Source organism: Drosophila ananassae, chromosome 2L, assembly GCF_017639315.1.
Source record: "Drosophila ananassae strain 14024-0371.13 chromosome 2L, ASM1763931v2, whole genome shotgun sequence".
NCBI classification, from domain to species: domain Eukaryota; kingdom Metazoa; phylum Arthropoda; class Insecta; order Diptera; family Drosophilidae; genus Drosophila; species Drosophila ananassae.
Window position 1 is genome coordinate 19,164,161 of NC_057927.1, and position 15,283 is coordinate 19,179,443.

Below are 15,283 nucleotides of genomic sequence, written 5' to 3' on the forward strand. Positions count from 1 at the left end.
ATTATTTCAATTAAAAAATAGTATGACAAATTGTCATTGACAAAACACACACAAAAAAAAATAAAACTGGCTTGGAAAAATTATAAAGGGCCTCCGCTTTTCATTCTTTTCAAGACCAAACATTGATGATTTCTCTCTCGTATTGTAATAAAAATTTAAGATTTTTAAAGAAGCTTTTTATTTAAACAAGACAGTTCTTTTTTTTTACATATTTATTCCAATTATTTTTTAGCTATTGATTGCATATAGTTAGAAATGGTGAATACATTTTTTTAGTCGTAAAATTTTAGTTCTAAGATCGATTCTAGGATTGGATTATTTAGGGAGCTGTATTCGAAAGATTTTAATACAATAATAGACTCTTTAGGTTACAATAGTAGACTAGTAGAGTGAAGTTCAGGTCTTGATAAAAAATGTTTTTCCTTTAATTTAGTTATCTTCTTTTATTTTTTCTCCAATGTTCAGTTGTTTCAAAAAAGTAGCAACTGTAAAGGCCAGTTTTGCCACCTAAAACAAGCAATAGTTTGTTATTTACTAATTAAGTTGTAAAATTCATACTTACACTGATATTTGTGCTGGTAGATATTGGAAAAATATTGCCAGCTATGAAAGCAATCGACTTTTGGGAGTTCTGTAGGAAGAATCTCAAAGTTCTTTTGTACTTTTGGCTCGAAGTCAGCCAGTTTGAGTGAAAAACTGCCTCGGACAGCCGACCACAATCGTATCGAATTAGATCGCAGACATAGCAGAAGGGGAAGGTTTGTAAAAGAAGTCCCATTATATAGACCGCAGCGGATAATCCAAACCAGATATCGGCAAACAAAAGCAGATTGATCATGGACAAGCCCAAAAGGATTCCGATGAGAAGAAATTGAACAAAAATAGTAGATCCGATCACGGGACGAATTAAATCAGCATATCTGGAAGAAAGTCTAAGTTAGAGTTTAATCATTTCAATTAGTGTATTAAATTACTGTTTAAGGAGTCTGTGGTCCTGAATGCACTTGATCAAGTCTCTGTGATTTTCATCATCACTTTTGTGGGGATCCTCGCAAAGTTTCTTAACTCGCAGTCGCAGGAGGTTGATGTGCACTTTCAAGATCAAGGCATATAGTAGCGGGTATATATCGCTCATCATAGTATGATTTGCGGAAAACATAATTAGAGCATTTTCATGTAAGGCGGCCAACCAGAAGCTCTGTGTACTTTTTCTCCAATCTACGAAAGGATTATAGATTCCGATCAACTGACCGGTTAAGATCGCAGACAGGAAACTGGTTAGGGAGTAACCGGTGTACATGGCTTGGTATCCGAGGTACACCTTATTGCACAGCACTACCCATCGATGTACCTCTATTTGCTCCTCTTCTGTCTGGCATCTCTTATCCATTTCGTGCAAGATTTTCTTGACTTTATAAAACCGCCAAAAGTAGATTCTGAAGAAAAATACCTTGATCGGGGTACCCAGTCCATTGAAAAAGATCTGAAGAGTATTTAGCAGTTCCTTGGGAGTACTTTTGGTGTCAATGATCAGATTGATAAGCATTCCAATCGGCAGATAGATCACACACCATGCTGTGATGAAGACTGACACAATTCTGTACAGTACTTTGAACTTTTTTGATTGAGTCCATCCCATCCAGAACATGGCGTATTCGAAGTACCGAAACGCTTCCGGTGATGTGAGGAGATTCTCGGGAGTTGGCCTTCTTAACGCCTCGAACAACATTTTGTTTCTATTCTCTTCCTGAAAAGTAATGTAACTGTTCAATTTTCCCCAGCTTTATAGTCTTCATATCTTCGTATCTTTATAAATTATGCACCATGACCGCCTTTTAAAACTGTAATTCAGTTTTGATTTTTCCTCCCCAAAAAGTAGAAATATAAACAACCTGTGCCAATGCTGGCTCAATGAATTATAATCAATTACGCAGCTTGTAGTTTTTTGTTGAATACTTGATTTCGTAATAACCTGCAATGCGTTACCAGCTTGAATTTCTTATTTGTTTGCTTTCCACACTAGGCCACAGGCCTATCATTAAGGAGGCAACAGTTTTCCCACAATCGACCATTTAGCTCTGGCCATACGGATGTAAATGTCTTTGGTGCCATGATTAATATATGTGTGTGTATACATTTCTCCTAGCATATACATTGCGTAGCCGACATGTGGGCTGAGGGTTGTGGGCTGTGGGCTCTCTACTCACACTACCTCCCTCTACCAAGAGGATTGTCTGACTTGTCGGGATGTCGGCAGGCAGACGCGTGTGTTCGAGTTAATTTATAGACTTATCAACACTTAATCACCGGAAAAATGGCATGGCGCATGTGTAAAACGCAGAGTGCCATACAGTGCCACGCATGTTGATTACTGCTCCTGTCTTCGGCGGTATTTCACCCTGGGATGAAGTCAGACCCAGAGTCAGAGCCAGACCCAGATCCTGAACCAGAACAAGAACCACTACCCGAAGAGACAGATACAGAGTGAGCCAGAGGCTTAATAGTTGTTAGTTAGTTGTGCGTGCGATGCCCAGGCTGTTGCTCCTCGTAACACATTTGCCGTAATTTATACTTTATAGCCCGACCAGATATGAAAAGTCGCACATACAAATACATTCTTATATACCTACAACGAGGCACGCATCACTATACCATATAGTAGCATATAGCATAATATCTTGAGCTATATTTTTTCAGCTGCTGTTCAACATGTTGACTTTTATGCCATTTTCTGCGGTTGCCAAGTCAACTGTGGTCAGACTCTGGCCCTGATATTTATGCGTTCATATAAATAACAGCGTCTCCTCCGGCTTTTCCACTGTAACTGTGACTCTGGCTCTGGCTCTGACTCTGACTGGGGCTTATGTTATTAGATTTACTGGGTGTGTGTTTGGTGTGTGTGTGCCGTGGGTGTTGTGTTGCCGATGTGGCAAAGAGTTGACTGCATAATTAAAGCTGAATGCGACGACCTTCAATCATGCTTAGGCCCGGCCAAAGTTCATTAAACCTGCTGCTTGCATCCCATTTGTATATCCATCAGTCATCCGTCCAATAAGTCGCAATTGGCCGGGACAATTGTACGATATATGCTTGCTGATTCCAAACACACTCGCCGTCTATGTGCCTAATGATTGCAACAACGTGACGCATCAACATTTTCTATCTTGCACGAATCGGAGTATTTGTTTGGAATTTTTTTCACTCTTCCCTAGCTGAGCCGAGTTGAGCTTTATTGCCGGCCATTTGGGCAAACGTGGAAAAACGTGGCTGATATGAGTTTGTGCCATATGGGCGCTACGATGCCGCTTGATGAAGTATTGTTTCTGGATCATAAACTGATTTGCTTAAAAGCGTGTCTGCCACTCCGACTCTCCGCCACTTTGACTTACGTGCCCCGCATTTCTGGTATGTTCCAATTTTCTGGCCCATATTGATTTGGCTTGCGGGCAACCTTATTAAATTTTTTGGCGCCCCTAAACGTGTGCTAATTGCTTTTGTGTCGAAAGCCTCATATAACCCCAGAGTCCACTCGTCCATAAGAGCCGCGTTATGGCGGCCTCGGCTTAGCTTTCGCAGAGACCCATTAAAAATTGATTTATTTTTAATTATCAGTGACGTGTGGCGCAATAATAAATAAACGTGGAAATTTATTGCAACGTCAAAAGCGACGTCGACCTCAACAATGGCGTGCGTGGGCAAAGGATATGTGTATCCGCGGGGCCCTACTCCTACCCGTTCATGCAGCTTCGTTAGGCATTTTGGAAAATGTTTAGAAGGCTAGATTGGAGGGCGGAAAAATGGGCGGAAAAGGGTGGAAAGCCTGCTGCAGTCCGGCTTGTTGGTGGCATATTTTACAAACACTTTGCTAATGTTGGCGCTTGTCTAACATGTTTTTAGTTGCCGCCGATGATGATGTTGCCAGTGCGGTGCGGCGGTGCATTATTATTATTATTGCAGCTGTCGCTCATGGCAAAAACGAAAATGTACAACGAAATTCTGCAAAAATTCTATTATCACAGCCATTTGCCATTGTCGCGCCATCTCGTCTGACAACCGCGCGAGCAACAGCATTGTCACCAGAAAATTTTACTAATTTATTAACTAAACCAACACCATTGGACGGAAACTAGCCAAATATTTGTCATACTTCATGCGGTGTATTCATTTGCACACTCCAATGCTGTGTGTTAATGTGAGACCTCAGCGATCCTTTGGTACTGCACCCTGTGAAACGGAGACCTGTTTAAAATGAATTTTAATGTTTTTGCAAATGACAGATTTCTAATGTTACGTGTGTTCTAACCAATGCATCAATGGCTCGTATTGCAATTTGCAGACACAGTCCAGAACCGCACCCATTGTGGTTGGACCTTTTTGTGGCCTGACGCGTTTAATGAATTTTTCATGTCATTGGTGTTCTACTATAGGTCCTGGCCGTTGCCCATTTTCAATTATGCCACAACACCCACCAGTTCCTACCAGCCGGCGCCCGCCTGCCACTTTCCGCATTCAATTCACAACATTCAACTGTACTTACCACATGGCAATTCAAATCAATTTTTGATTTGGCAGATTTACATTTTTTATTCATGACACCAAGGAAAAAGTCTGTTTTTGTTTGGGAAAAATTGTAAATTTATTTTCGCAAACGAAGGGCAGCCATTTTTTCATATTTATGGCAAAAGGGTAACAGGGTATGTTGGTCCGGGGCAAAAAATTTAGCCCGGATTAAAAGCCTGAAAAAGTTCGCAATTTAATTCAAGACATAATCATATCACAATTACCTATTGCTGCAATTAGTAGTTAAAGAATTAGCCATTATTAGCAAAGGTAAGCGTTTCTTATTTCAAAAAGGAATACAATTTTATACAAGCATTACTTATTAAAAGTTGACAACAATGGGAATGTAAACAAGTTGAAACTAGGAAATGGGCCATATTTAGTCGCGAGCATTATTGCTTTTGAAAGCTATTTATTTGAGATCCTTTCACTCGGTTTATCTGGTCCTCTTTCACTGATGAGCGCCACACTGGCCATATATTTTTTCCACATGCTAGTTTTTTCCGCGATGCGGTAATTGATACGCTAAACTGCATAACGCAGATTATGACGTTAACATGGAAATGGCCAAATGAATTGCTGGCACTGAATTCTGGCCAATAAATGGCAGTTGTGCTGGCACAACGCACGCGGGGGAACAGCGAGAGAGTGCGCAGTGGAACAAAGGAACAATTTAAATATTCAATAGGTGAAAAAATGAACAGGATGATTATTATTATTTTTATTATTATGATTGCATTTCGTATTAAATTTGCATGCTATCATGTAGTTATGCATTCTGTTGGATTTAATTATTCACATTATCTGCTAATTTTTTTATTTGATTCTGATTATTTTATGCACTTTTTGCCAGGCAGTTTTGGGAATTTAATATGCCATCGGCCGTCGTATAGGTAATTGTGTGGGGGAATGTGTGTAAAAAGTTTGAAAAGCAATTTAAAATGAAATTTATGAATTGTGTGCACATAAAATGCAAAAGCCGAGCGAAGCCAAGCAAAGCGTAGAAATGGCAAGGCAATTGCTCCTTTTGCGCCAGAAGGTAATTAGAATTCATGACACGCTTATGAAATATCACACATACGCAGTGTGGCTCCCCCGTCTTCCCTCACACTCTTTTGATTTACGATTTTCAAATACACACTCTCGCACAAACCCGTACTCCCAATCCCAGTACTGGCAGGAATGCAAAGTAATTTATGACAATGCCTTGGCCACAAAAACTGCGAATTGCAATCAAAGCCAAAAATGGCTAAGGCCAGGCCAGAAGCTCATATAAATGTCAGGAAGCTAACGATGGATGCGATCCTGCCCTGAGCTGCTCTGCAGATGCATTAGTTGGACGCTCGGATGACTCCCCATATCTCCACATCCTTTTCTTATCCCTTATTCTCTCAAGACACTGGCATTTGAGTCTGTTGGCCCGGCTAAAAACAAAGCACGACTCCAATGAGGCAACTGCCTGAAATAGTGTCACGATGTAGTCGCCTTCTGCTAGATATGTACGTACACTTTTGCATAAAAAATGGCTTCTATGTAGGTTGTGCCGTGTTTTTTAATGGCGTGAAGTCAGCGGCGCGTAAATAATAAAAGAAAAAAATAACACAGCACAGAAACATCATGAGGCATCTTAATAAATTACTTTGGGGATTTGGGTGCACAATTTTTAATATTGCCAGGCCGTGGCCCAGACAGCCACATCGTTGATGTAAAGCCACAAACACAGACACATATACACGCCCCCATAGATGGATCGGGAAGGGGGTGGCGTGTGGGGTTCAGGGGCTGGTAGGTGTTCCTACGACAGTTGCTTGACATTTCGAGTTTAATGAAATTTATGCAATTTTTCTTATTTGCCAAATGCACTGCGGCATTTGCAGCTCGCCCGCGGCGTCAGCAACACGCCAAAGTACAATGCATCAAGCGGGTGGTTTTGCGCCCAGAAAAGGGTTGACGAGGGACGCCAGAGGTATGGAGGGTGGTGAGGTGCTTAGATATAGACACTACTGACAGCTTGGGTGTAGATGCACTGCAAGAAAGAAGCGCTTTAAGAGTGCTTTAAGCGAGTAAGAGTGTACACACATTTTAAACATAAATCCCTTTATCTCAGTGTCAATTTTAACCGTAAGAATCATCTTTCTCAGAAGTACACACAACTATTTGCTTAAAAAGTCAAACACATCCAAAGTTCTTTGTTTTCTCCATAAAATAATTGAATTTAGGCATGAAATTCAATGCCGATTGTAAGCTTGGAAACTCATGTGACTGAGTTAGTTTTCCAACTCGAAACTTTTGAGACGCAGTCTGAAATCGAAACTGCTGGAATTTAATGCCAAAGGAGCAAAGAGTTTTCTGGGCCTTGCCGCCAAAAGTTCATAAAGGTGGTCCGTGCCTAATGATGATTATTTCTAGTTCATTTTCATTTAGCGCCATTCTTTTTTTTCCCGCCGACAATATTGAGTGGGGGAGAGGCAAAGGGACGCGGACGCGGAGGTCCTTGGACTACGAGGACGACATTATATTTTCATTGTTGGTCAGCCAAGCGCAAAGGCTTTGACTTTGGGGCGAATGGCGGTGACCGGGGGGACTTTTCTCTTTTCAATCCCGCTGCCTCTGTTTTCTGGCTTATGCTTTCAACGGATTTTGGCTTGGTTGCCACACAAAATGAAACAAAATGTCGTCAGAGTGTCATTTGGCTTCAGAAGAGCAGAAAAGATAGGAATTGCAGCCTTAGTTTTAGGACGGCAGGATGGCAGGATGAAAGGACGGCAGGGATATCGACGGGTGTGGAAGCGCCTAATGTGCTCCAAGCTACTAAAGACTCGGCAGCCGAGTTAATGAAACCAATAAATTAATTTTAATGATTGCATATATACACACACATACACAGGCAAGAAGGAGGATACAGTGAAGCGTGCAGTTTGCTGCGTCAGGACCTTCCTCCTCGCTGCGTCCCTAGTTCTCGTGCGGCTTTCTTCCTTTTCTGTTTGCCCATCGCGCTCCTTGGGCGTGGCACTCGCCATAAGTAATTGACAAAATCTTAATTAGTCCTTGGCATGTCCATTGAATGGCTTCTGTTGGTCGTCGAGTTTAATTAGCGTTAAATATTTGCAGCGTCTTGAGTTTAATCAAATTAAAAATGCCCTCTCTTCACCGGACAAAAATCAATTGCTGCACGCTAGACCGCCAATCAATTAGATGTTTAATCAAATTTTCATTTAACTTCCAGGCGATTTCCTTTTGTGCCAATTAAAAAGCCTCCTCGATAGTTGCCTAAAGTCTCAACTTAATCATTTTAGCGTTCGCACCACGCATACATACATACCTATATCCTTTTATACATCCTGATGTCTGTATAGTGTTGCTTGCATGGAAAACAAACCGTAATCAGTTGGAGGGCTGAGGGTGCTCAAGAATTTCCACTTGCACTTGCCAACTGCCACTTGGATCTATAAACTGTGAAGAGCACTTCCGGCTACCAGCTAGTAGCAGCCAGGATGAGCAGGACCATGGCCAGCTGCCCCATCGAGTGTCCTTGAAATCAAATACAGCAGCTGGCTCCTGTTTCTGCACGGAGAAAAAGTAAACTATGTAGAATCGAGGAATCGATTATGAAAATGTTTTAAAATATATTTTGCTTCGATTTTTGAAAAATATTTTATTACTTAATTTGAACTTTGGTTACAATTTTTAAGTAATTATTTTTTGTCGAGTGTGAAGTAGTTGTGCAGGACAAGTTACCAGTTAACCCTTCAAGAGCTTGGGAACCCTAAAAATTGTGCATAATTCAGAGTGCAGCCACATTTCGCTTTAATTAAAGTTGTGAGCTTATTCATGGCCAGGGGGAAAGAGTTGGGGGCTGAACATCGATTGTCCGGGCAACTTTTGGATGTCCGCTTATCGGTTGGGCTAACCCTACGGGCCTGTTTCTGTTTCTCGTCCTTTTGCCGTTTTTGTGCCTCAATTTCCCATGGCCTGTCGTTGTCAAAGTGTCAAAGTGTAATCATGCTTTGTGCGAGCGGCTTAAATTAAATTAATTGACGGCCACTTGAAGTAAATTAAACTGGGCCACCGAACGGCTTTTATTTTTACACAGAATCACAGTAACTGTGACATTTTTTTCTTCCGGTCGCCGTTACGGCTCTGCCATCGTCAATGTCCTGCCATTAAGGAGATTACAAAGGGTCAAAGGATAGCTGCCGCGATTGTTCATAATTGCGCGACGCCTGCGGCCGGCCATTGAGTGTTTTTCGTTGTGTCTTTTCTCAGCTCGAATCCTGTTGCTTTTCCTTGTTGCGACAGTTTCATTTGCCTTGGCCATCATTCGGATACAGCGACAGCTAAAGATATAGATACCGGGGACAGAGCATTTGGATGGCAAACTAATTAAATTTTGCTGGCTGCGCTGGCGGATATGGGCAGCCGAATTGGCGCCGCAAATTGGTAATTACCCCGACTGAAGTGCATGTCAAACACGTAAAAAGGAGACAGAGACCCGCAAAGAAAGCTTCCAGCATCCAGCTTCCATCTCCGGACAATGTGCAATTAGCCAACGACAACTGAAACTGCTGCAACTACGACAACGACAACTACAATGACATCCACACCAATACCCACACTGCGGCGATGACAATCAAGCAAACGATGCCATCGTCCACGCAAAGCAGCTGACGACGCGTGTCCTCGTTGTCCTCGAGGTCCTTGGTGTCCTGTTTGTGTAGGTGCAGAGTATGCACAGAGAAAATAAGGATTTCTAAGCGATAGTCTCTATGATATTTATAATCGAAAACAGCATTGATAATTACTTTTTAATGACTTCCAATCTAGACCATTGAAGGTTGACAATTAATATTAAAAAGGGACATTTTTTCTCACTGTACTGAAAAGTGTTTTTGCGTCCGAATGGCCTTTGGCTGCCTTGTGGGCAGGGGCGGGGAAAATGCAGCTGAGCTGCCTAATTACTTGTAAGTTGGCGAATTTGCGGCATGCCGTTTTTGGGGGCCCAGCAACTAAATTGAATTTGACGTGCCGGCAAGCGGTCAATTGCTAACGAGTAGCACCACCAGCCTGCACCACCGAACGACCAGAAGGTCCGAACCACCGGAAGGTTACCGAAAACGGGCAGGCGGACAAGCGGACAGGCAGACAAGCGGACACGCAGAGAGACGGACATACGAATGGAGGAATGACGTCGCGTGTCCGGCGTTTCCTGTTTCCTGTGCCAGCGCAACTTGCTGATTGCCAGCGTGTAATTATTTTTTAAGCACTTTGTCTGCCACTGAAATTAGACCTAACTAAGCCAATCTCTTTTATTTCATTTGAGCTTTTTTTGCTCTGTTGTCAGTATCCTGCCTCGGTGCATTTGAATAGCAAAAGTAGAAAGGAGCGAAGAAAGGACAGCAGGCAGATTTGGCTTTTGGGTCACACACGGCGGTTAGTGGGATGGGGAATCCTTCGCGCGTATATCCTCTTGTTGCTTGGCTTTCATTTTTCGGCTGCTTTGTCCAATTAGTAACCGTTTCGGGGGCTACGATTTCATTTCTTTTATTGTGCTCGTTATCCTTTTTATTTTTTGTAATTTAATTTTTTTCCTGTGTTGCGTTGTGTTCGCCGTCGCTGTCTCCTTTGGTTTCAGCTTGTGCAAATTTGATATCCTTGTTACAGAAAATTGTTGTACAATTATTTTGCCTTTGCTTTCCCAGGGTCCTTTTTTATGGAGTGGGTAGCCTTCGCTGTGATGGTTGTGGCGGTGGTGGAGAAACCTCTTTAATTCAGCCATTGAACAAATCGAATCGAAAGATATTTATATGCTCCACAAAACGTCATAGTACTTGCCGTGGCCCTCTCCCATCCGCCGCCCTTATCCTTCACTGGCCCCTCTCGTTGTCATTGTCCTGCGCCAATATTGTCGCCCTTTCGATTATTTATGATCTTTACTTTGCAGCGAGTGCTCCCCACGGGCCTGTGGCCAAGTTTTAGTAGTCATCGTCCTCGGCTCGGTAATAAATTTATGCTTTTTTATTTCCTCCTGTCATAATTTTACCCTCAAATACACACACCCGGACACACAAATACTTCTGAGCAGGGGAGATGGAGGGCGGCGATAGCAAAATACTTGGGAATTTTTCCTCGCACACACATTCTCAAGTTCCATGGCCTTTCGTCTCCCCTTTGCAGCCCTTTTAAGGCATCCGTCTGTCCTTCCTACCCCCTTGGTTGGCTGGTTGAAAATTTTCCAATTGATAAATTATTTTATGGCAAATACACAAATTTTCTCGTACGCACCCCTACCTCCTACAATTTCAAGGATATGAGCCTGCGTGTGTGTGGTTTTCTTGGTTCTTGCTTTGTGGCTTGGTATTCGATTTTCATTTCGTGGGTTTTTGGCTCCAGATCCAGATATCTGTGTCCTGCGCATAAAATTCGTACTCTCATATTGCTTTGGGTACGCAATATCCTTGCGTATTTCCTGGGCTAGCCGGTTGTTAGAGTGGTCACTTATTGCTCCGGCCCGGTCGCCGCCATCATCATCATCATACTTCCTTCTTACGTCCTTTTTGTCTTGGCCCGAACACATAAAATCAATCATTTTTCTGCCCGTCTCCGCCTCTAACTCTGCCACCCGATTTCTTTTGCCCAGTTTATCAATATTTTTTTGTTGGCTTTCATCAAAATTTGTTGCTCCTGACTCTATCGTAGTCCTTTGTCCTACCTATGGTATCTTAGAACCGACTCGCGCAGAAAGGAAAACAAATTCGAGTCGATTTATAAAGCATTTAAGTTGCTTTTGCTTTCACTTTGCCGCTGCTCTCTGTGTGTGTCCCTATAAATATGCTACATTTATTTTAATAGAATTGTTTATGAGCCTCATATTGGCAGCGCTGGCATTCGGCCTCATTGTCCTCCATCCTGCGGGCACCAGCCTGCGCAACTGCCAAAACATGTTAAGTAGAGAAATTGCAATATATATATTTGTGTTTATATGTTAAATATAAAAAACCCGGGATAAAAAACGTGGCACACACATACCAACTTTGTGGCATTCGTACAAATAGCGGAAAAACCGCGCCAAATCAAAGACAACAAATCCAAAATGCGCACACAATATTTTGCGGGATTATTTCAGTTGGCTTCATGTCACTCGAAAAAGGAGCTGGGGTGCAGTAGGGTCCTATCGTGCACTATCCTGCGGAGACTAAAAGCTCGGGCTACGATCCAAATTTCTGTTAATTTGGCAGCTTGTTCTGCGTTGGCATTTTGTTTTTGCCTGACTGCCTACCATCCTGCCATCCTGCCGGCCTGCTCCCTTTCTGCCATCGTTTATATTTTTTTACGCTCTGCTTGAGTTTTATTCGCCTGTGGAAAAAAGTCAAAGAATAGCATTTCGAATATATACCGATGTATACTGAGCACACAGCAAAAATAATATGTTGAGACTTGAAACTAATATTTATATAATTTATTCAAGCAAAATGATTTTAAGCCATAACTTGATTAAAAAAATTCACCTCACAAATGACACAAATTTATTTTAAATTTTACAAAATATAAACCTCTTAGAGCTATATTTTAATTGTATTGCCTTTGTACAGAATTATTGAAGCAGCTCCAAGCTAAATTCAAAGTTTATTTATTCTATTAATTTCAAAAGTTTTCGGTGTAAGGATATATCTCTGTTTGGTCGCCTCTATTCTGTGTGCAGATATGCAAAACGCTGTGCGCACATAAATTTCAGTGCCGGGCCACGCTTATTTGCATAGGAATTATGTATTTGGGCACGGCGGCTTAGCTGCATTACACAGGACACCAACAAACCGACACACCAACACACTAGGACACACACCAGAACACACCAGAAAAGCACAAAAAACACATAGGACATGGGACACAGGACTCTCCGGGTCTCCCATTTTGTGGTCATGCAGAAAAGTAACGCATATCGTTTTCCTTGTATTTTGCAGCTATAAATTTGCAACGCCCCAGGAAAATGCATTGCAGCAAAACAAGCAATTAAAGCAGAGCAGCCCCCCCAACAAACCACGATTCGAAGGAACCGAGCCCCCGTTTGTATCCTGCCTGCTGTGCTAAAAACCTATTTTGAATAATTAAAATTCCGTAAGTGCTGCAGCAGTCGTCGAAGACGTCGAGGAAGGAGAAAGAACCGGGAGCGGCTCCACTTTCTCGCAACACAATCTGCGGCCAGCAAATTCGTGTGCAGCAATGAAATAATTAATTCAATGCACCTGACTAAGCCGGCCACCACTAGAAGTAGCAGCAACAACAGAAGTAGCAGAAGCAACAGCAGCACCAGCAACATTGCTTATAAATTCAAGTGCTCCACCAGCAACAACAGCAACACCACCAAAATGGCTACAGAGGGAAGGACAATTAGCCATCCAAGACATATCCAGGATCGGAAAAACCTGAGGAGCCTCCACACCAGTCTACTCCTGGCCATCTCAATGGTGTCCCTGCTTTTTGAAAGCGGTAAGTTGACCCACTTTTCTGACTTGATTAAGCCCTCAAATTATAATATTTCTTTGTAAATTGTAAGCTGTGCCTGTCTATCTAGACTATCTGTTTGTAATCCGCAAAAAGTTGGCAACACACCTCCACATCCCCAGGCAATTGCAAATTCAATCGCGTGCAAGAAAGGGCCAAGTCAAGTCAATCAGCGGGCTGCGGCCGCAAAGCCATTGAATTGACGAAGCCACAAATTGCGGAATGAAACTTGGAGGTTAGAGGTTGCCGGGTTAGTATCGGGATGTGGGTGTTGGGGGCACACCCGATGACGGAGCTTTGTCGGCCGGCGAATTAATCTCACGGATGAATATTTCAAAGCGAAACTTGAGCAATTAATTTCGCTAATTGCTTTTCTTCGCTTCGTTTTGTGTCTCGGCCAGGTCCTGGGCCCAGTCCTGTGAGGCTTTTGCATTTAAATGCCCGGCAGTGGGTGCATTTCAAGGACTCAAGAACTTTTCCCTGTGCATAAACTCAATCTGACATTTATGCGAATGTCCACGGAATCAAATAAGAGTAATGACATTGCCAGCAAAAAGCACCGCCCAGCCACCGAGGGGTCTTGGGATGCAGTGGCAGGCAGTGTCTTGGGATGCACCAGAGAGTGCCTTGACAGTGCAATGTCCTTTGGCTACTCAAACATTCCAGTGGCTATTAGTATTCATATCTTGACTGAACTAAACTGAAAGCTTAAATTCCTCTGGCCATTCGCTCTTCTTTTGTGTGGCAGCGGCGGCGGAGGTCCTGGTTAGGGATTCCGTTTTTATCTGCCAACGTTTGCATGAATTTTCATTTCGTGCTAGAATTGTTGAAAAAGATGCAATTAAATTTTAGGGCCAGGGGTGTCGGAACTACGAGGGAGCCAAGCCAAAAAACAAGGGGCACAGGAGCGGGAACGGAGATGTAGATGGACGTGGTCATGGACCCGGAGACGAATGCGGGTCTCGCACAGCAAAGACGAGTCAGATATAAACTTCATACATATAGATTTGTATATAAAGGAAAAAAAAGCGAAAAAGTGAGCGCGGGCAAAAAAAGCTCAGCACGAATTTTCCCAAGTCCCAGAAAGTGTCTCAGTTTCCTTGTACCCCTCCCTGTACCAGTGCTCCTTGTGCGGTTGCAGCTGCCGTCAGTGGCAAGAACGCATTATTAATTTATTTTTCAACTTGCTAGATGAATAAGCAAAGAGCAAAAATTTTCCTCGACTGCTGCTTTGAATGCAGCGAAGCAAAATTTCCCAATTTAAACGACGTCTCGCCTTGGTGTTGGTCGTTGCTAGTGGCACCTTGTCCCCTCGCTACCCATCGCCCGTATCCTGCATCCTGCATCCTTCATTCAGTATTCGAATCTGGCAACAGAGCAACGTGTTTCGAGGAACTTCAATCTGCTGTCCATCACTGTCTTCGATCGTGCCCGGACCGGCACCGCAAGGAAATAAAATCCAAAAGTGAATAATGAACCGCAAATAACTTTACTTTGTCTAGCTTTTCGAAGGACTGCCCTATCCCCACTATCCTCTGTGGCCAGGTCGTTGCTGTTTTTCAATTGCAGCAGCTCTGGCCACTGCGAGTGTCAGTAACAATTAGTGGGGTTTTGTACTCCAGTTAACAGACATCCCAGTTATTTTTCCCCTTTTATTTTTTTGCTGCAATACATATTTGCATTTGCGGTTGTCTGACGGCTGCAGTCAATTCATCGTTGGCTTTGGTTTTATTTCATAGCATATAGCGTATTGCCACAATTAATGAAGTGCAAATCGTTTTGTGAATGGACAGATAGCGCTTCCACTGCCAACTGCCAAGCAATCTCCTTCATCTTCATTAATGTTGAATATATATTGTGACATAAATCACACAATCAAATTATCTGCATCTTCCCCGAAGGCCCGAGGGGAGCACCATGCAGATAGCAACTTATTTGGATTTTGGGTCTCAGCTTTCGGATTCAACTGTCCGACTCAACTAATCAATTTGACATAGGTATACGGAGGTAACGCCGAACTTGCCGCAACAAAACTTTAACCCAAAAACTTTCGATGCTCCACACATATCTGTTGGAGAAAAGTTCATTCTCCCACCTCCCCATGGCTAGATACACATGTTTGGGTGGGTAAGTGAAATTTATTAACTGCATAGACCGCAAACTAAATGCAAATAAATCAGACATCGACCACCGGGCGGCACTGCAAAACTTCGTTGGTTAAACA

At 42.7% G+C, this 15,283-nt stretch overlaps 2 protein-coding genes across 5 annotated transcripts in view; one reads left to right on the forward strand and one right to left on the reverse strand.

Annotated features, from left to right (window-relative positions):
• The window catches only part of LOC6501462 (hemicentin-1), a 133,314-nt gene that overhangs the window by 56,871 nt on the left and 61,160 nt on the right, over positions 1 to 15,283 (forward strand). For all 4 annotated transcript variants that reach the window (XM_044714162.1, XM_044714164.1, XM_044714163.1 and 1 more), the window contains one exon: positions 12,519 to 13,044. In XM_044714162.1, the coding sequence (XP_044570097.1) occupies positions 12,795 to 13,044 (250 nt within the window). In that variant the 5' untranslated portion in view covers positions 12,519 to 12,794. The remainder of the gene's footprint in view (positions 1 to 12,518; positions 13,045 to 15,283) is intronic.
• Positions 436 to 1,819, reverse strand: LOC6499101 (odorant receptor 98a; the record flags this gene model as incomplete). Its single annotated transcript, XM_044714069.1, has 3 exons — positions 975 to 1,819; positions 563 to 920; positions 436 to 507 (listed from the first exon to the last, which is right to left on the reverse strand). Coding segments are annotated over exons 1-3 (1,185 nt in total), but the record flags the coding sequence as incomplete, so codon positions are not given.